This window comes from Amblyomma americanum, chromosome 3, assembly GCF_052857255.1.
Source record: "Amblyomma americanum isolate KBUSLIRL-KWMA chromosome 3, ASM5285725v1, whole genome shotgun sequence".
NCBI lineage: Eukaryota > Metazoa > Arthropoda > Arachnida > Ixodida > Ixodidae > Amblyomma > Amblyomma americanum.
This window is the reverse complement of record NC_135499.1, coordinates 162,493,752-162,515,297: the sequence shown is the minus strand read 5'-3', so window position 1 is coordinate 162,515,297 and position 21,546 is coordinate 162,493,752. Positions and strand designations below refer to the sequence as shown.

The 21,546-nt window shown below is 44.4% G+C and overlaps 1 protein-coding gene across 1 annotated transcript; it reads left to right on the top strand.

Annotated features, from left to right (window-relative positions):
• Positions 1-24: 24 nt before the first annotated feature.
• On the top strand, positions 25-18,821 carry WDR79 (Telomerase Cajal body protein 1 homolog). The gene is made up of 10 exons (XM_077658574.1): positions 25-690; positions 794-908; positions 2,619-2,707; positions 5,235-5,325; positions 7,782-7,914; positions 8,723-8,809; positions 10,455-10,573; positions 12,268-12,371; positions 15,012-15,161; positions 18,488-18,821. The coding sequence occupies exons 1-10, from the start codon at positions 476-478 to the stop codon at positions 18,648-18,650; spliced, it is 1,266 nt and encodes a 421-aa protein (XP_077514700.1). The 5' UTR covers positions 25-475; the 3' UTR covers positions 18,651-18,821.
• The last annotated feature ends 2,725 nt before the right edge of the window (positions 18,822-21,546 follow it).

The following is a 21,546-nucleotide window of genomic DNA, read 5'->3' as shown; positions in this document are numbered from 1 at the left end:
TTTTGGGGAATTTAACGCAGCTGCGAAATCCCCAAAATTGCTCGACTTGGTTACGCTGCTCGTAGTGGTGGTGATCGTGTAGTTCGGCTTTTATGCTCATATTCTGCTTTTCATGCACTGCTTCGCCGCTGTTTTTGCAGAGTTATATTACAGCTGTCCTGAAGTTGTGAACGTCTCAGGGGTCTCAGGCTTGCTCGCATTGGTGCACACAAGCCACACACATGAATCACCAACTCTTCGCCGGCATGGCTGGGCTATGTGCAGCGGCGCGAATTGAAAACGAGAGATGAGAGTGACATCGTTCACTACGTGGGCCTTGCTGGAGCTCTGATATCCTTGTGTGCGAACTGTGACATTAAAAGGTGGAGAATTGTGGCTTGGAAAGAGTGAACATCGTTCACCGGTGGTTTTAAGTGAAAATTTACAGCCTGAAATGAAAGTTCACTGACTATTACTGTTTGTAACGATAGCCGTCATGGACGGAGACGCTTCTGAAGAAGTTATGGCGCAGGAAACTGTTGCCGCCGATAACAGTGGTAACTCGGACTGCGAGTTGTTCACCAGCCCGGAAGATGATGCTTCCCTGCAGACCAAATCAAGTTTACCAGCATTCAACTACTGCATCAAGCCCGTTCAAGTGTGCGGGGCTTGGAAGGAATTTTCTAAATGCATCACAAAGGGTTGCAAATGGTATCACTTCGTCGCCTAATTGTTTCTTTTGCAAACTGTGGTCAAGTGAATATGGATTGTGACGAAAGATCACGATCTTTATTAGTGTTGTTTTTTCTCACAGGTCAACTGATGGCTCGTGCCTTCTCACGAACAGCGACGACTGCTCTCTTCGGCTCTTCAACCTCCCTGCATGCTTGTACGAACAAACAATTAACTGGAATGATGTGGAGGAAATGGTAATATTATGACTATATTTACAGCCTTCATAGGGCTGCACGGCACTGTTAATTGCTAGGAACAGTGTAGTTCGAAGAATTGGTCTGTGGTACTGTCTGAAACGTACCATGTGACAAATATGTTGTGAATCGTCAATGTTAAGCAAAGTTCTGGTACAATACTCTCTTCAAACCCATTGTGGTTGCTGACCTTTCTTGCCAGACATGTTGCAGATCAGTGATTTTTTTTTTTAATAGCTGATTGCGTCCGTTATGTTGCAGATGCCATCTGTCTGAGAAAATTATGCTCTTCATTGTTTTCTTCACCATACAAATATTTGGCATCCTTGCATTAAGTACATACCAAAGTTGCAAGCACAAAATACTGCTTTTTTTACATTATACTGAATATAATCAGGCAGTTATTTTCCTTGAGACTGCCGTTCATGTTTATTGTGAACTGCTCAGTTCACAAGGGAGTTTGCTGAGCAGGATCTGCCAACTTGAGTGGCAGTTAGAGATGTGATGGGTTTAGTGCAGCTAACAGTTACCATTTCTGTTTAGCTTCCACCTTGCTTTTTTTTTTTCCTGTTCAGTCAGTTTCTTGGCACTCGGTGGGAGCTAAAGATCCTTGTGGTCTCACTTGGGCTAGCAGTAGTGGACATGTGACTGATACTACTTTGGTACAAAGTCATTGACTAATTTGAACCACTTCTTTCTTGCCTACCAGGATTGTTGGCAATGTGTGTGGCACTGTGCTTGCAATGCATTTCTTACCTTTTGTTACTGTAGTGCTCCTCATGTCACTTAATAGTCTTATTAGCTTCATGCAAATTTTCATGCAGTTTACTAAAGGAGAAGTTCAATAAAATTGTGCAGGCACTGCAATGTTCTTGCTCCACCAATCTTTTATTACCCATTTCATGTAATTTTTGTGTTTGTTTAGAGCATTGACCAGTTACTCTGGGTATCTCCCTGTGAATAGCCCTGGATCCCTAGCACAACCATGGTTAATATCAAGTACTTGCTATGGCAGTAGCTCTTCATCTGATTGCAGAGTTGCCAGGTGCTGGTTTTTAGGGTGTTGGTAGCAAAGTAAGGGTCACACAAGTCTATATCAACCAAAAATCGTTTCTTCCACTGAACAAGTTACAGGGAAAAGAATGCGTAGATGTGTAGGATTAGGGCATGTGCTGCCATGTGAGCTACATCTCTCAGCAGCCTCTCTTTAGTCACTGTGCAGATCATCTTGAAGAAGAGAATATCTAGGATGAAGTGCTATTTAGCACACTTCTTTTCACATTATACAAGCTGTAATCTAAGGCTTGACGGCATCTCATCTCATTGCAGGGACATATCGAGGGGGGGGGGGGGGGGTGCCCGAGGGGGCCCCCCCCTCCCGAAATCACGCTCAACCCCCCCCCCCCCCCCCCCCCCCCCAGCAGTGTTCTTGTTAGGTGGGAACCCTACCGCTCCCCGGGATTCGTCCTATACAACTGCCTTGGGCCCCTCCCGGAAAAAATTTCTGGCTGCGTGCCTGTCTGGTTGGGTAGTAAATTCATGTCAAAAGAAAAACAGGAATGCTGACAAGTTGTCATAGGATAATGCTATTGGATCACTTTATTTTGTATGCACAGAAGCCAAAGAAGTGTTTAGTAATGGCTGCTCACTTCTTTCTTTTCTCAGTCTACTTGTAGTAATTGAATAATCTAATTGAAGTTACGCTTGCAGGTGCCGGTGCTGAAGTGTACTGAAAGTGGCCTCGTATATGACTTTGCCTGGTTTCCTGGGATGAATTCTGCTGATCCAGCAACATGCTGGTATGCCTTTGCACTCTCCCATATTCTTGCTTTACGATTCAAAAGATGTTGCTAGTTGTCTGATTTGATCACGCACTCTCTGCACACATGCGATTTTTTTATGAACTCTGATATTGATTGTTCTCATATCTGTGCGTAGATGTACAGCCAACTTGAGTAAATATTAATTACCATGATGAATGCATCTGTATCTACCTAGAAGACCAAGAGGCATAATTAGCAGAATAGTTCAATTTGCCATTTTGTCAGGAGTAGACTAGCCTTCATCATTCTGCAACAGAAGGAAGTATGGCAAGTGTTTACACTTAGAGTGCTTTTACAGTGCTCACTGCTTTGTAAAATATTATTTGCTGCGTTCGCTACGTGACAGGAAAGACAACCTATATTGGACATGAATGATGCTAAATTTACCTGAAACAAAGGTTTCATTGCTAGGTGCGCCAGACTCTCAGATAAAGCTGCGAGTTTATTTTTTACACGATTGTGTACAATGTGCCTGAAAGGTATAAAACCATGAACAGTCAAATGAAACCATTGCTCTAAAATAAGTACAATACACTCACTAGTTCCTGTGCACTGCTTTCCGCTTGTGCTCTAATAAACTGTGCTATTTTCAGGTACCAATCGGTTTAATACAATTCTTAAGGTGTCTGCTCAGGGTGCATGATTCAGATGAAATTGGGTTTTATTCAAAAATGGGGGGTCCTAGATATACGGTTTGAAAGCTCAGTGTGTGAAAGAGAGTGACTTTACTTTCTGGACCTGTTTGTTGTTAATTGGGATGCTCATATTATGAAAAATATAGTGAGTTTTGCATGTGTGATCTGTGAAAACTGCTTATATCAATCTGAGAACATTTAGGCTCTCTTCATGGCGGCGCTTGAGTTGTTCTGGGGCATCTTATGTGATGCCTTAGAGAAAGTTCAGTGTGATAACCTTAGCTATATTGTTGTGCGTAGCTGGCAAGTGCCTGTTGACAAAGCTTCTGAATTTGTGGGAACCTTAATGGACTGTGATATCGTACAAGTTTAACTTGAAAAAATATTTTTATGCGAGAGCATTAGTGCCCTCATGTCAGAAAAAAAAAAAAAAATTAGCTGTGGTTTAGCTTTGGTTACTCCTGGTGAGAAGCGAAAGAAACCTCCCACTCTGCGTTGCTGGTTAGATGTACCGCCTGAAGCACTTTCTGCTGTTTCTTCGCAGTAGCACTCTTCCGTCGTTTCTCGATGCGTGTCGCACGTTCTTCTTCTGTCTCTTCGGCACGGTGTTTCTTCCTAGCCTTATTGAAATGTTAAAGCTTCACTTTCCGGCACGCTATCACGGCAGGATGTTCTTCCTCCTCCATCGCAAAACTGGTTTCTACCCCCACCGGCTCGCCATTGGGAAATGTACACAGCTCTCTATTGACGTCTCAGATGGTGGCTCTGCCCCCATTGTCAAGCAGAGTATCTATCTCCATGATTGATGTGCTTGTTTACTCAAATTCCTTTCATATGACGTCACCGTCATACAGCATCACAAGTTGTCCCAGCTCTTCAACCTTTGACCTTGACTTTGATCTTGACCTTCGAGAGATTTGGGGGGTGGCCCACCATCTTGGTTTGGCATATATGCGCCACCATGGCCTACGTGACTTTGCTCCACGGTTTGACACCTAAAGCTTTTCAAGGTCATAAACAGAACTACACTACCCTCTTGAAAACCTGGCGTTGTGACGCTTTCGCTTCAAAACTGTCCGGCGTCAGCGTTCTCGGTGTCAGCATCAGCGGTATCAGTGTTAGTGGTGTCAGCGTTGGCGACCGTTTGAAGCCTTGCAGCCAGAGCGGCTGTAAAGCCCCTCTATTGTCGCTGGCACGGCAAAAAGCATCATGGAAGGGCTTAAGCGGCCAGAGCAGCCGGCCACTCCGGCAACCTGGGTGGGCCACCTAGGTCATGTGACCTTGTGGCGTCATCACAACCTGCCCACTGGATTGTGAGCACACTGTCCACCGTGGCAGCAGATGACAGTGAAATTAATGATTGGTCGCGAGAGGTTGCTCGGGAAGCGCAACCTGGGTCTCAGGCCATACAGGTGGCAGCACCTGCTATTGCAGGGCAGTGGCGTATCCCTTAACCGCTGTACCACTGTGCCAGGAGTGGTGCGAGGACTCCCAGCAATCTGTGAACATAAAGTAGAGAATGACCAATTCCACGGATATGGACATTAACCCATTAATGCTATTGCGTCATACCCTTCAGGTGGAGCTTAAGTGTTTCTTCCAGTTTTTTCACTTGCATTAGAAGTATGAACATGGTATAAGAAAAATATTATTAACTTGTAACAAGAAGAAGGAAGATCAACACCATTTGTCTCATTAGTGTGGTTGAGCATTCGTGTGTCTTGCATGCATTTCTTGCTTCTCAGTGTTGAGATTTCATTGTTTATCACATGGCTGTCTTTTCACTTCTTGTTAACATTCAGTGCATTTGTATCACTGAATGTGCTACTGCAGTGACCTAACAAAGAGCTGCTTTCATTTGTTTGCAGTTTTGCAAGCACAAGCGCTGGGAATCCTGTTCACCTGTGGGATGCATACACAGCTGAGCTGAGGTGTTCTTACCGGCCATATAATCACCTGGTAGACGCTGATTACTGTGTTACTTTTGTTGGGGAGATCACTCAGTTAGTTTAGATGTGAAAGCACTTCAAGCGATGGGAATCAGTTTGTCTTGCTTGGGCATATTTCTTAAAAGAGTATAGACACCTAATTTTGGTGGCATGTTTTCTTCTCAACAATGATGTGGAAGATGCTGCTATGCATGAATCACCACGTGGTATTTGCCTAGGACTGCCAAATGATTTATAATAGAATTTTTCTGTCACGCTGTTGCAGTTTCAGCTTCCAACAGCCAGATGATGCATGTGACGTCAGTGTGTGCTTATAGGTCATATGAGGCACGAAAAACTGCAATATAATTGCTGCTTCTACATTAGTTCTCATTTCGTCTCCTGGTGACAAGCTGGCTTTAACAATGTAGTGACTTAAAATGACAAAGCACTAATTATTTCACAGTTTTTTCATGCCTCACGTCACCTATAAGCACACGTTGACGTCACAGTCATTGTTCAGTTGTTGAAACCGAAACTAAAACAGCACGAGAAAAAATTTCTTACAAATTATTTAGCGTTCGTCGGAGAATATCACTTGGTAACCCATGTATAATAATGCCTTACTCATCATTTCAAAGAAGACAACACGTTATGTTAGACAACAGTTAGGTGTCCAAGCTCCTTTAAGGGTGGCAGGTCAGGCTAGTTGGCGCACATAAGTCATTTTTAGAAATGCTACAATTAAAACAGACACAGAGAGCGCTCGTCCTTGTCTATCTCTCTCTGTGTCCGTGTTGATTGCAGTGCTTCCAAAAATGACGCATATTTCTTGTTCAAAATGCATTCCTTGGGTTCTTCCATATCTAGTAGCTAGCTAAATCAACGAGTTTGCACTTCTTGCATGCATATCATGGTTTATGTGGGGACAGTTGTGGTACAAAATGGTACAGAAGGCAATACAAAAGGGGAATCTGAAAGTGCACATTAGCTGTTCATGTGTTGAATGCTTCTCTTCTTTCTCCTCTTAGCCATTTATATATATTTTGAGGCATACCAGGAAGAATTCATTGAAAGAAAAAAAGAGGCCAGATTACTGACCAAGATGCCCCGACAGTGGTAGTGATGACTTATCAAAAAAAAACTTGCCGTCACCAACTTGGTTGCATTCACTGCAGGACAAAGGCCTCCCTCCATTCAGCCCTGTTTTTCTCTATTTGTAGTCCCTATCTGTCGTCCTATTTTCTACTATAACTAGTAAAAATGAGTACTAACTTGCCCATGTTTCCTCACTGCGTAGTGTTAGTAACGGGTAGCGAGTAGTGAACAGTGCAGTGTGGTAAAGCATGCGACTAATACCATCCTTGCCAAAAGTGACCGGGCTACATGGTTTGGCTCTCAGCCGTATACAGCCTTACAGCACCCATACAACTCAAAAGGTCTTGAAAGGTACAACTTGAAGGGGTTTGGGGGGTAGGGGGAGGAGAGTGTAACTGCTCCACTGTACGACTGAATAAAAAACAAACCATGCTGCCTGGTTGCTTTTGGCAAAGGCGGTACATGGTGTCGAACTGAAAGTGGTGTTAGCTGAGGTGTTTCCTTTTGTTTTTGGCAGTGGGATACAGAAAATTCCTTCTAGAAGGCAGAGTTTATCCTTCATGTTTCTATTAGGATGGTGTTGACAGGTTCATCATGCTCATTCAGTGTTCACTGAAATGCATGTTAAGCTAAACTATAATTGTGTTCATGATCACACAAGTTATCTCTGTCCTGCCGATGTATCAGCATGAGAGTAGAGACGCAGGGGAGGCAAGTGGTATCATACGGTATGCAGTCTTTAATGAAGGTGTGTTTCTACTAGAGTTCCATAGAACAGGCTGGGCTGTCGGGAAACTTTTGCAACTAAACTGTCTAGCATGGACGCAGCATTTTCACGGGCATCTCCGATACTCCATTACGAAGACCAGCTCCTCTGTGCATTTTGTGGCGTAAAATACACACGGCAGCACACCCTTTCTTGTTCTTGCTTTTTTGTTACATTTCTGATTATGCCTTGTTTCATGTCAATAAACTGACTTTATTATTAAGTCAAAGGTGCATGATCCCGCAATGGCTGCATTGGAAATGCTGTGACCTATCTTGATTGTGGGCATAGCTTTCTTTATATATTGTGATGCTATAAACAGTGTTAAGTGAGTGCACAGCATTCGCCTTTAGTCTGGTGAGCATTGCATGTGATTTCAGAAGTACCAGGCTTGTGCTAGGCCCATTTTGGAAATTTGCACTCTCGTGAACATCTTTGAATGTAGCTTCTCCTTATGATTCAACTTGGTATAAAAGTGAGCTTGAGCTACACATTGCTTAAGAATTTATTATTTCTACATATGCATAGTTCTTTATGCAGAGCCTCTGAGACCATGTTGCCATATTTTACTCTTTTGTATTTTTCAGCTTTCCCAACCTTTAACCTTCTTTGCTCTTCTTCAGGATGAACCTGTTGCAGCGCACAGTATTGCATTTGACAGATGCGGTGAGAAACTGTACTGCGGCTTCAACAAGATGGTGCGAGTTTTTGATGTGTCCAGGCCTGGGAGGTGGTTTGACGAACGGCCAACAAATGGTGACTGTTTATTTTTGGCTCTATTGTTGCTTTGATCTTGTTCTGGATATCTGGATATGCCTAATCTTTTATTATTTCCACATAACTTGTAGACATAAGATTATTTACCTTAGTTTGCCTTCGTATTGCTTGCACACATTTTAAAGATCTTTTGCTTACTTACGCTGTCTAATGCGCTGCTTAACTTATTGAGCTGGAAGGGCTGCGTGTGCTTTATTGCAGCCTTCATATCCTGAGCTTGCTAGCTACTTGCATATCTTTAAGCCCTGTTGCGGTAGTGGCATTTTTAACATGGCTCATTTTCAACTAGTGTTCTATATTTTTGCGGAAGATGTTGTTTACTTGCCACATACTTTTCATATAACTACCTACCTGGTGTTTGTATGAGCACATGGCATTAGCTTGGGGTCGACAATTTTATGACTTATTTTTTATTGAGTACTGCAGCATTTATACGAGCTAGGTCTCAGGTTTGTTCCATGATTCTACAGAAAGTCACAATGCAGTGGATGACTTGTGCCTTGCTAGAACATCATGTGCTAGTGAAATTCTTCAGTTGCTGTTGCCTGTGTTATGTTTATTGATTAGCATGCTTAGTTTGAGGCAGAATTCATTGGCTAGGTTAGTGGGTTGTTTAGCTGTATGCTGTTGAAAGAAGAATGCATTTGCTTTTGTGAAATAGTATTAAAAGGCATAAGGAACAACAAACATCGCTAATTCAATGCAGAAGTCCTAATTTTTGTTCCTTTTATTACTTCTTTATGACAGTGGTTCATTATATGTATCGGATTTCTTGTGCCTCTTATAGTGAAGAAGATGGGTCAGGCAGGCATCATCAGCTGCTTTGCCTTCAGCCAACATGGTGTCTATGCTGCTGGATCCTATTGTAAAACTGGTATGTGCATCAGTATGTAGCTCTGCTCCCTGCCTTTTACTGTCGACAGCCAGTTATAGGGACCTAAGTTGGAATGGAACGGTCTGTTGTTGTTGTCTACGTACAGCACGGGCTTGGAGCACAGTAACAGACGCAGGCCGGTGTGCTGTCATAGCAGTAGAACAATAAACAGGGGAAGAGTGTAACCAAATAAAATAAAACCCACAGCTTGTGTTGAAGGAAAACAGTGCAAGGGATGCTCTTGGCGAAGCGTGTTTGCTTACTGGAAGAGGAACTTGAGTTGAAGTGCTAACCTTTGGATGCGCAGCGGTAGTGCTGCATGGGGCAGACAGATGAACAGCATGCTTGAATTGGCTGAAAAACTGCCACTTCTCATCACCATTTGTCACTTTAACATTCACATATTTGGCTTATTTCTAATTTATGACCATTGAGCTTGGACTGTGTCTGATCCCTGACTACACTCGAGTCAAGATGAAGAACTGGCATTGTATAGACGTGAGCCTCAAAAACGACATACACAATGACCGTATGTATGTTGACTGCACTGTATTTCGCAGACCCTCAAGGAATGCTATGCACAGTTGAATAGTAAGTGCACCTTATGCGAACACTTTTTTTACGGTAATAAAACAGTCGCATTAGTCTTGCAAAGTGAGCCCTCACTAAGTGTTATGTCCAGCACATACACACAGTAAATGGACTTTGAAAATTCCAACATCTGGACGCGTTAGCCTGCTAGTAACGGCGCCAAGGGGAGGTGAGGGGCGCCCCGAAAATTTGTCGGACCACACCAAAAATTTGCTATATGCCTTCTTCAGAACCAGGCGATAAATTCCTGGTAATCGAATATGTGAAGCTCTCAGCTCTGGATCATATTCTTTTTATTTACTTTATGTTTAGGAGGAACAGTGTCAGAGAAGAAACATGCCTGCTCGAAATTCGGCTTGTCCCCCCCCCCCTCTTTGTGCCCATGCTTCTCCGCGCCGCCCCACCACAAATATCCTGGCACCGTCCCTGTAACCTGCCTGTCGCCAGTCTAGTCATTCGCAAGTAGGGCGAGGAATCTTCAGAGTTTTCTTTAATTGTTGCCATTTTAATTGATCATTTTGTCTGCACAAATTTGCTAAATCATCTTATTACCTCTTTAAGCTACCGCTCTATTCCTTACAGTGTTGCTTGTCAACTAGACAGCGCGCTGCTTGATTGAGAACACGCACAGCAAACACACTTCATGGGCTCATGAGAGTGATTTGTGTCCTTCTTGCATGCAGAGTATTGTGTCCAGAAAGAAAAGTTCGCTTTTGAATTTTGTGCTGCCAAAAATTCACAAATGCATTGTGCTGCACCTCACTGTGCTGCACCACACTATGCCGCACTGCACTATGCCGCACCGCACTGTGCTGCATCGCATTGTGCTGTATCGCACTGTGCTTCCTCAGAAGTTTTGATGTGCAGAGGATGTTTGCCTTTTTGGAGATTTGTTTTGATGGCCACTTTGAAAGGCTGCAAATGTTAGTAGAGTATTTATAAATTTGTCACTGATTACAGTTCCTCAGCCTCGCTTCAGTGCCCATGTACTACTTAATGCTGTCTGTTCATTCATTACATCATGAACGTGTGGCCATGCACCTGTTTTGTCCAGTGGCTGTGTACAGCGAGTCTGATGGAGGCTTGCAGTTCATCCTGTCTGGCCACCACGGTGGCGTGACCCATCTGAGCTTCTCACCCGATGGACAGATGCTGTACAGTGGGGGTAGAAAGGCAAGTTTCTAACTTTGTGTTACGTATGCTATTTCATCTGCAAGAAAATCGCAACACAGCATGAAAGTTGCCTTGTACAAGTAGGTCCATAGTTTTCTGAACAATTCTGAGTCGGCAAAAGGTTAAAGGAACCTTTAGTTGCTTGTTATTAATGCAGGAATGCGTTTAATGGCTACATTTGCACCTCTTTTTGTCCCCAAATTCTGCCTATCCTGTTTCTGTCCGGCCACCCATTGTTTAGGACCTGTATGAGTGCACAAGGTGCTGCTGAAGCGAGTTTCGAAAATTCTCGTTCTTGTCTCCTGTAAGTGTTAATTCATGATATTGTTAGCCTGAGGGGAGTCAAATCCACAGGTTTTTGAATTATCACCTACAACAAAATGTTACACACTCACGGCATCTCAAAGGAGATTGTTGCGACACCAGGCAGAGGCACTGTAGAGGAGCAGCTTTTAGCGCGAGCACACTGGCGGCATGCAGTATGTGGGTGTGCACACAAGAATGCTGTGAGGGCACCAAATAGCCCCACGTGCTGCTGAGGTAGGCGCACGCACGTTTGCCATGTTAGGACGAATTAGCGCGTGCGCATTGGCGACGCGAAAGTCTCTTATCACCTGAACCTGGTGCTCGGGCTAGAGTAACCATTTTGACTTACTCTGAGCATTTCACACGCTCCTGCTATGACCTAACACCATGGAGTCGACATCCGCTGAACCTCCCGCAAGTGCTCCTGCTGATCGCCGAGAACGCAGTTGCTTTTGGAAGGAATAGGCGAGATCTTTAACCATGGAAGGTAACCGACAATGCGATTGGCTAATGAAGTTCTAGGCAAAAACCATTCTTTCTTTATGGAAATGAAACGCAGGTCAATACGCATACATTCCCGCATTAGGGTAGTCTGGGCATAGCGCAAATTACATCGCTACTTTTGTCTTGTTCACATAAATGCACATTTTTATTTTTGTAGCTGAGCTGCTGAAGTGTGAACATTATTTTTTTACACATTGATCATACTTGGATGACTTTTTTTTATAGCTGTACAGCCAGTTAGATGCTTAGTGTGCTAATTCTTCAAGAAGTGCTGTTAACCTAAACGTCCTTTCTATGCTTTGAATGAAGGGCATAAAGCGCTGAAGGAGTTTGGTAGTGCAGCCGCTCATATTTACTGCAATCATTCGCGGCAGCACAGGCGTGGTCTCCTGTGACAACAGCCAATAGGAGACAGTAAAGAACTCGAAACGTGTTCCATTTCTAATTTTCTTTTTGTCATGTCGTTAGCTGTCTTGACTAGGCAGCTCTATAAAAGCACAGTGAAAGCATATTGGCTGTGAGGCTATGAGAGGAGATCCACCATGTGCTCACACTGCACACGGCTAGCCAAGAAGATGAGCATGTAGGCCAACCAAACAAGCATTTTTTGCACTTGATTATGTGCCTCTAGTGCTGAATATGTGCAGTAAGCCGCTTCTGTGGTAGGTTTCAGTGTATCCTCAAGTATTTGAGGGCGATATAATTGTCATGTGTGCACGTGATTATTTAAGAGGTGTCACAATTGTCTTCTAGAGTTTCAGATGTCTCTGTATATGTTGAAGAAACAGTGGCATTCAACACTTAACCACACTTGCACACTTGCCCACCTCTAATGCCTTGTGGTTATGACCATGCAACTTGTTTGCCATGTTGTCTGCTTGCAGGACTCGGAGATCCTCTGCTGGGACCTCCGCAATCTGGGCAAAGTGTTGTACTGCATGAAGAGGACGGTTACAACACACCAGCGCATGTACTTTGACCTTTCACGGTAAGGTGGAATTCGGAAATAATACAGCTTACTCCATCTCATCTGTTGTAGATGTGGCACCTTTGACCTTTTCTTGGGGTAAATGGGTTTTAACTTAAAAGCACACATTCTGAATGGTTGCATTAAGTAAGAGCACAGCAAAGGCATTATGCGGTGGTGTCTTTTGTACACTGTCTTGCTTCTCACTGTGGAAGTCAAGCAGGCATTCAGCTTTATGCTGTGAAATTCTGGTTCTATAGTGCACCGTTTTTTAGTCAGGCTGGCGGGGATCACAAGCCTGCCGAGGAGACCTTAACCTTAAGCAGCTAGACAATCTGTAGTGCAATCTTTTTGTATAAACTAGCCGATTCTGATAGCATGTCTCATTTTTAAATGTGTATGGCCTGAGTTGTATAGCTGCTGTCATCATCATCATTTATTACTAAATTATTAGGTTACGTGCTTAGTTAGCTTGTTACCAAATGTTTTCTATCAACGAATAATATATATTACGCGACAGCTTATACACCTCGTTCGGTCGAGAAGGCATCGGCATTGTAGTAGTAGTAGATGTAGTTGTAGTTGTCGGCACAGCGTGTCGGAAATATTCGAGGGCTGTGTAAAAATCAGAGCGCACGCACACTCAGTGAATAAAAAAAAATACGGGATATAGGCCAGCAATCGAACCAGGTCATTTGGCGTTCGAGACGGAGACGCTTCCACTCCGCCACGATGGCTCGATGCTTGAACATGAATAAAGGCGCGCCTAGCTAATGCACGGGTTTCATAGAAACGTATCTTCGAAATCTGTATTGAGGTGTACATAAGTAATTATGAGCATGTAAATTATAGATGTCGGAATTAAGTAGGTATCATGCGTTTCTGGTAAATTTCCTCTATGCTTGGCGTGCAGTCATAGCGCCATCGTGTGGCATCCACTGAAACCCCCCTTTGCCATGCACGGCGCTGGCCCGGCAGATGGCGCAGCACAGGCAACCTTTCTGCACCATAGTAGTGTCGTTCGGTTCTGAACAGGTGTGATGGAACTGCATCCATCTACGCGTACTAGTGTGGAGCAGCATCTGTGTTGTTTTCAGAGGCCTCCTAGAGACTCCGAGCAATTTCTCCAACGGGCAAGGCGATGGCATTCTGCGGACTCCCTGCCAGCTGCCAGCGCTGTCGCGTTCCACTCTTAAAGGCGAAGCTTAAGCGTCCTCCAATTTTTTTTTCAGCAGTCTTTCACTTGCTTTTTTAATGTGTGACATTTAGAAATGCAAATTGTTATTTCAAAAAAAGAAAGTTCCCTGGGAATTTAAATAGTCTTAAACTTATCTCCCTAGGGGTCAGTAGTTGGAAAGGGAAGAAGAAAAAGTAAGGGACCCAGGAAAAGTAAAAAAACTCAATTAAAAATAGACAACAATGTATTCAACTGCCCCTAAGGGGAAAAAAGTCCAAGTCAGAATTCTTGGAGAAGGCCACTAAGCAACCAAAATTTCCTTTCGTTTTATTTGTTTTTTTTTTCTGTCATAGTTTTGTAATCATTCACAGCTTCTAGGTTTTTATTGCAAAAGGCTAACTATTGATGTAGGCTGAGATAACTAGACATCAAGGAAAGTATAAGAGCTTTAGAAGTCTAGATTATCAGAGCGCAAAAAAAGGGTGAACAAGTGAGGTACTTCTGGAAAAGTGGCCAAAATCCTTCAGGATCATGGGCCACACAGCATGCCCTGCAAGTCATGCAAGACCCCTGCTGGGTGGAACTGGTATCAGGTTTTTTTCTTTTTTAATAAGTGTTCGCAACACTGCAGTACTATTAGACAGTATAGACCCAGATGAGACCCCCAGAGGCTTATAGAGGAGCAAAAAGAAACCGTGTGTGGGTTTTTCACGACACACTGAGCTAGTGTGTGTCTGAAGGTGACAGCTGCATGAGGCAGCATCAACAGCAGGGATTGTGATGAATGTCTTGAAGACTGTATCAAAGTGGCAGACCATGAAGCGGTGACATGGGGATTCACTGCTACAGCAAAAGTTTGACGCAGCCCTCAATAAAAAGAATGCATTCGTTTTTTGGATGTCTGGGTGTGGAATAGACATAAATAGAAAACAGTACTTTATTGTCAAATTCAACTCATTTTTGAAGAAGGCAAATGAATAAGAAGGCATATAAAGGAAAGTAACAATAAACTGGTGCGGCATTTAAAAGAAAACATAACTACTGCTGTTGGACGACAATGCTTATGTCTGTTCTCTGTGGTTGGCTTGCTTATGGGAAAACCCCTATGCAGGGTAATGCGGCCAAAATCACAGTGCAAAGGAACGTGAAGCTTTCATTTCTTCTGATCTTTAAAAATGGTGTTTTTACGTGATGGCTGTTCTCTACATTAGTTCATTTTCTAATGTATCCCAATCTATAACTTGGCCCAAAATTAGCTCCTTCGGAACATGCCAGCTGTGGTAAGGCAAGATGCCATGGGCTGGCAAGTGAAGTGCATTGTTCTTGTATTATTCACAATTCACATAAATTAATTTTTTCCAAAAAATCTGCTGAATGCAATGTGGCGATTCTTTCGGTTCACTAAGCTCACCTGGTTTTCTGTGTCTGAAACAAATGGGAGTTGCTTGAGACATCAAAGCCTTTTTTACGTCTCACTTTTTCAGGTGTGGAAACTACCTTGTTAGTGGAAATACAAATGGCATTGTCACTGCTTGGGATCTCAGAGTTGAGCCCTTGGAGCTTGATGATTGTGAACCTTTGAAAAAGCCAGGGCTCTTCTTCAAGGCTCATGATGACTGTGTCAGTGGTGTCAGGTGAGGTCACCAGCAAATGCCTTTTGTGAGGAGTGGCAAGTTATTTACTGCATTGTATGCACTTCAGCAGTGTCCAATGCTTGTTCGATATACTTGAGAAAAGGCTGAGCTCTCAGTGTATCGCTCAGGAAACTGCTGAAACAATGTGCTCTGGGCATTGTTCAAATTAGGCGAGAAATTAGGTAGTGTGGTCTGTTAACCACGTAAGGCACCTTGTACCTACGCGGCTGTGTACATTGCCAACTCAAAGGTTTTTTTGAGTGTGTAACAGTTTGCAATTATTTCTTTGTTTCAGACGAATTGAACACCTTTTATACCCTAAATGAGGTGACTTCAATGCGGTAGCATTAAAGGAACACTGAGGACAACGCTGTCAAAAATTTTTGTTAGTAAAATCCGAAAGCTAAGCATTTTGTGGCTTTGTTGCCACTTGTCCGGCAGCGGAGCGGAAGGTGCCTTTATTGCTAAGAGATTTGGATTCGAAGTTGAAAAACTTTTTCCTTCCGCTAAGTTTCAAACTCGGGACACTCTGATGGCGAAATAGGAGAACAGTGACGTGAAGTGGCGAAAACGGAAACAAGGACTCCGTGATTGTTGGCGGCGTGCACTGCGCTCTCGCCCAGCAGCAGCCAAAATGAAAACTGCTGCCGGCCGGACGTTAAAGGCATCAGCCATCGTCGCTTCGTTTACGTTTGCACCAACGTTACGATGGATCCCGTTCTTGATTCTTACAAAGAAGTTCTCGCAAAGAACTGTGGCCTGCATTCAGTGGCCTCAACCCCATACAGCAAGCGATGCTTTTGAGGGCTGAGGTGACAGGTCTTGCAAGAAAGTCTAGCGCTGAGGACTCGGCAGTGTCGCTTTCACACCGAGCCACCATCACGACTGATGTGTAGTGACTGGTACATGCGGGCATAATTGAATTCTGTAATACCTTTTAAACGCGTGTAAGGGCCGCACTTTTTTTTTTTCCAGATTCGAGGGCCAATTTTCGAGGTGTAGCCCATACATGTGATGTGTGGAAAAAAAGTAAAAACATACCAATCAAGAAATGACCACCATTTATTCTACGTTAAATCGTCACTCACAGAGTCCTTCAACACCGAGCTGGTGCTGTGCTCTGGTGAGCGCTCATCCCACAAGAAGTCGCGCAGCATGTCCGTTGATAATGTGCAGCCGTTATTCCGCGTTTCCATCACATAGCAGATCACCTCTTCTTCCTGTTCGGGAAACTTGCACAGCTTGCCTCGGCAAACGCGGTTTTTGTAGCTTGTGTTCCTCAATGCATCCCTTTGGTTGCACCATCGTCGGACCCATCTCGGACACGTTTAATTTCCTGCCTGCCACTCGCTTGCCGTGTTCGAGAGCAAACTCCCAGCCGTTTAGCTATTAAGGTGCTTGGCCATCGTGCTAAAACTGCAGCACTCGGTGGCAGCACACGAAAGCCACAACTACGGTGAGCTAATATGCTACCACAACTCCCATGCCTTTGACAGCCACAGAAAGTTGGAGCTGGTGATACTGATGCCGATATGGAAAGCGGGAGCTCGCGGTGGAGGAAAAAGTTGACGATGATGATGATGAGCCGCAGGCTCGGGCACCATCCGTGGGCAGCATCTGTAAGCTCTTGTGTGTGTACGCGTCCTCTGCGTTCAAGCGCACCGTTGCTTGCAGCCGGAACCTATTGCAGAGGCCACGGTGCGTGCATTTCAAAGGCTATTCCCGCGTGGGTTGTGGAAACTTAGGGGTGGCCCTTACACGGATCTTTATTTTTTAATATTTCCTTTGGGAAAACAGGGCGTGGCCTGTACACGGGTGCGGCCCTTACAGGCGTTTATAAGGTAATAGTTCTCGTAGAGCTGGTTATGCAGCCCAGCATCTCGGTACATTGACAAAGCGAATATGCCGAATGGTGTGTTTGCTAACGTGGAAGCGTGTTGAACATTGGCTATCCACAGCTCTTTTTCCTTGTCCTAGTTGCTTGCCATTTCACGAACTTTGTCTGAGGAGCACTTAGAGAGGCACTTGGAAGTCCTCTGCTGCTTCGTCCTTGTATATCGAGGTGCATAATGAAACCATGCTGTTATGCAGAACGCTTAGCCGCAAAGCATCCCAAAACATACCGAAACTCAGCTGGCCGCCTGCAGCGCCTCCAATTGCAGGCTTTCTTTGACTTCCAACATTCAGGTTGTTTTTTTTCGTCTTCCTCGTCTGATAAAAGTGCACTAATGGTTTCAAAAGAAAGCTTATACACTTCAGTACTGATCACACACGTAACCTTCATGCACGTTTGTCAGCCACAGAGATCTTTGGTGTCTTTTCTCCTATTTCATCATCGCGCGTACTTGCGAGATTGACCTGTGGCGACGATACCTGTATTCTAGTTCTTGCTCTTTTTTACCTTACAAGAGCTTTGTTTTCAGAAAGAGTGGCGTTTTTGTGTTTAGGAGCTGGTATTCTATCGATACAAGCCAACTTCAGTTTCTCCTCAGTGTCCCTTTAAGGGTACCATGTTGCAGAAAAGCCAGCGTCGGCATCATTGGCTAAAAATCCGTGAAAAAATCTGCATAGTAGCAACCTAGGTGGCCTACCTAGGTGACAGGTGGGCCACCTAGTTCATGTGGCCTTGTGATGTCATCACAACCTGCCTACCGGGTTGTGAACTGCCCACTATGGCAGATGGCAGATTAATGACTTGTCACGAGAGGTTGCTCAGGAAGACCAACCTGGGTCGCACAAGTACTGCCAGAGGCAGCACCTGCCATCGCAGGGCAGGTGCAGAGCATCGCATATTGCTGCACCACAGCACCAGGACTAGTGTGAGGACTTTCAGTAATCTATGAATGTAAAGAGAATGACCAATTCTGCATACTGCTTCGTGTATACTTGTTCGTATTGGAAGCCTCTCGCTCATTCACACACGAACCGGCAATTTATATGGGCATTAACCCATTAACGCTATCGGTTCATACCATTAAGGCGGAGCTGCTTAAGTGTCCCCTACAATTTTTTAAATGTCAGCTAATGAGCATGGTAAATAATATCTCTCAAAACGGTCAGCCTGGTAGCATGTCCTTCGCCATTATCATGCAGACAGGTTTTGTCACCTGCATTAATTTTTCTTCTGCATTTCTAGTATCATAAGCATCTTCGAAATACACATTGTGGATCCCCTGATTCCTCGAATACTCACTAGGCAAATTCTGGTGCATATTTTGATATTACAGTGTGCAACCATTGTGACACCTCAACTCGAGCAGGATTGTAAAGGCCAAAGAACAATTTTTTTTTGCCTGCTTCTTATGAAATTATACTGCTCTTTGCAGCCTTCATCCATCGTTACCAGTCTATGCCACAACATCTGGCCAAAGGAAGTTTCCGGAACTTGCGGACGACAACAGTGACAGTTTCTTTACATTCAGTGATGCAGTAAAGACGGACAGTTCTCTCAGGCTTTGGTGGATAGATGACAGACCAGAAAAGGCCTAACGACTAATGCCTTTATGCTGCTGTATTTCCAAATTTCAACGTTGGTTTTGCAAGTTTGTGTCATCAGATTTTCTTCTCTTTTTCATTGTGTTTTTATTGTTATTCTTGTGCCACAAATTTATCATCACTGTACATAAGTCATCAAATAAACATAGTTGATTTTGCATCCATCATTGGACCACTGTGATTACACAGAGCTCCTGCAGTCATCATGTGGCATGTGGAACTGACATAATAATACAAGTCACGCGTGTGCCTGAGAAGTGCAGTGCAGTGTAGCTCTGCATTTAAATGAGCAACCGCTCACTTTACATCACGGTGTAAGAATATATTTAGGTGTTGACAGTGACCGCCTGCTGCAGCAGAGAACACAGAGAGATTGTTTTTGCACTCTAGTTCGTGCGCCGGCCGCAGTGGCGTTGGGCGTTGTGGAGAAGTGGCCAATCTCGCTTGGAGCGGTGTGCATGGCATTCGGTGCCATTTTAGGTGGCATTTGTGTTTTATGCTGCCAGGAAGCATTTCAATATGTGAACGTTAGGTTTTCTGCTTCTACGTTGTGATGGGCACCATGCACGAACAAGTTCTGCTAAAACTAAGCTTTATGTTGCGGTTTGGTACCTCCCGTGGTGATTGTAGCGCAAGCTACCATAGTGGCCCGTCCTGAGCCCGTGGACGGTAGTCGTGGGCTATACACCTGGTGGTTGTGATGTGTTGGTTGTTGTTGCGGCATTGCTAGCAAGCCCAGTCGAGTCCAAAAGCCAACTCGCTACGATTATGGGCAATGCGTACTTTGTACCCAACTGCAGTTCAGGCTAGCAGACTTGCGTTGTCTGAATACCACTTTTTAAAGGTCCTTCAGTGCATGCTCACGTGCACCTCTTTGGTTTGGTTTGAAGAGGTTTAATGTCCGAAAACGACAGGCTATAAGGACACCATAGTGGATGGCTGCGGATAATTTTGATCACCTGGGGTTTTTTAACATGCACTGATATCACACGGACCTCTAGCATTTCGCCTCCATCGAAATGTTACTGCCCTGGCTGGAATTGAACCTGCGTCTTTCAGGTCAACAGCCGAGCACCATAACCACTAAGCCGCCGCTAAGCCATTAGTTTGGCATTGAGTGCATGCTTGTTTCTGAAATGTCTATGCAGTCATTGTCCAAGGAGACGGATGCAGTGATTGTCAGAACTGCTGCCCCAGTCTGGCCTCCTGGTTACTCAAAAACTGCCCACCAAGCTGATACTAAATGTGTTTTGTGCGTAACCCTGTGAATACACGAAATCGCATCTCCCAGCAAGGCTGTTGTACTAAATTTGTTTGTTGCACAAAATCGCTACTATCAGGATGCAGTGGATTAATAAATGAGAATTGTGCTGTTTACGTGCACGAAGCTTTATGAGCTCTATGTGGGAAGCCGCGCTTAGGGCTCTGGATTAATTCAGACCACCTGGGAGTCTTCAACGTGCGCTGACATCACACAGCACATGGGCACCTTTGCATTTCGGCTCCTTCGAAACACGGTCGCCGCAGCCGGGATTGAACCCGTGTCCTAGGCACAGCGGCCGAGCGCTTTGACCACTGAGCTATCCCGAGTTCAAAAGTATCGATGTCAGCAAACAAAACAATTGGTGCTACTAACGGCAGTCTGCACTCTCTGTAGTTTATGTGTATCACTCTTGACTCCCCGAAGAACCTCCAGATGCAAGAAAGCACGGTAGCGCAGCAAATATTGGTTGCCGACCTCATGGACTCCAGCAGTTTGCACCTGTTGTGCATTTTGGTGCCACAACACACGGTGGCATGAAAGGCAGAAAATACGCCGGCAACATTTATAACAAAGATGCAGGTGCATAATTTGCACACGACTTTTAAACGATCTGTGGAGCATTTTGTGGCAGAGCATGATTAAGGGCAACCTAGTCACTTTAGAAGGCTAACTGTAATTCTTCAGTACTTACATTCGCCAAGTTCATTTTACAGCCTCAATTATTTGATCTTTTCGCTTGCATGCCAGTTTAGCTTTCCTTGAGATCATCAGCCGCTCAGCATCATCGGTGTCGGCATAAAAGATGAGCTTGGTGGGAAGAACACCAGGGACATTTTTGCAAATCATTTTCGCGTCGCTTAGCTAAAAGTACACTGCTCTAACCACTAAAACGTCATAAACGTCACCACTGAAGCGTCTCACTGATGGTTTCCTTTTGTTCCCGGTGCTCATGCATATAGCGTCGGAAGTTCTACCAAACACGAGAGTGCGGAGCCGATTCTTGGCTTCGGAGGAAGTATTTGTGATGCTGGCGAAATGCGCAAGAACCCACTGCTGCACTTAAGCAAGCACACGTACACACCGCGGCACCGAACAATCCCGCAATACCTGCATTAGGGCCATCGCAGCTCGGCGACTAGACAAGCTTTCGTTGTGTGGCGCCATCTGTCCGTGTTCAAGAGATGCACAAGGAGCAGCGAATGAAATCTGATTGTGCCGCTGGGTGCAATTGCAGCACCTAAATATATTCTTACAACGTGCTTTACATCCAGCATATTGGATGATGAGAGAAGAGTGGTAGGGTTCTAACGCAGTTAAACTGAGTAGACATGCGAAAGCATATGTTCAGCGTGGTTGCCCTACGGTTTTGTTTGCTTTGCTGGCATATCTTGGCACGTCTGGCAACGATATTAATTCGATAGTTGTATTAGTTGATGAAGACAATGATGTGCAATGCACAGCGCGAGAGTGTGTTGCAGTTTAACACGAGGCGTGATCGGCTGTGGCGGTAGCATAGTGCTCTCGTGCAGTGGCCAGCGAAGCTGATCTGTTGCGCCACCGCGGGTTCGAATTCCAGTTGCGGCAATATTTATTTTATTTATTTATGATTAGGCCAAGGTCACCCTC

Bases quoted from the DNA above. Each gene is read 5' to 3' on its own strand.
- WDR79 (XM_077658574.1), top strand. From the start codon at position 476: ATGGACGGAGACGCTTCTGAAGAAGTTATGGCGCAGGAAACTGTTGCC. The intron at 5,326-7,781 runs GTAGACGCTGAT...GCTCTTCTTCAG, and splicing joins ACCGGCCATATAATCACCTG to GATGAACCTGTTGCAGCGCA. The intron at 10,574-12,267 runs GCAAGTTTCTAA...GTCTGCTTGCAG, and splicing joins TGTACAGTGGGGGTAGAAAG to GACTCGGAGATCCTCTGCTG.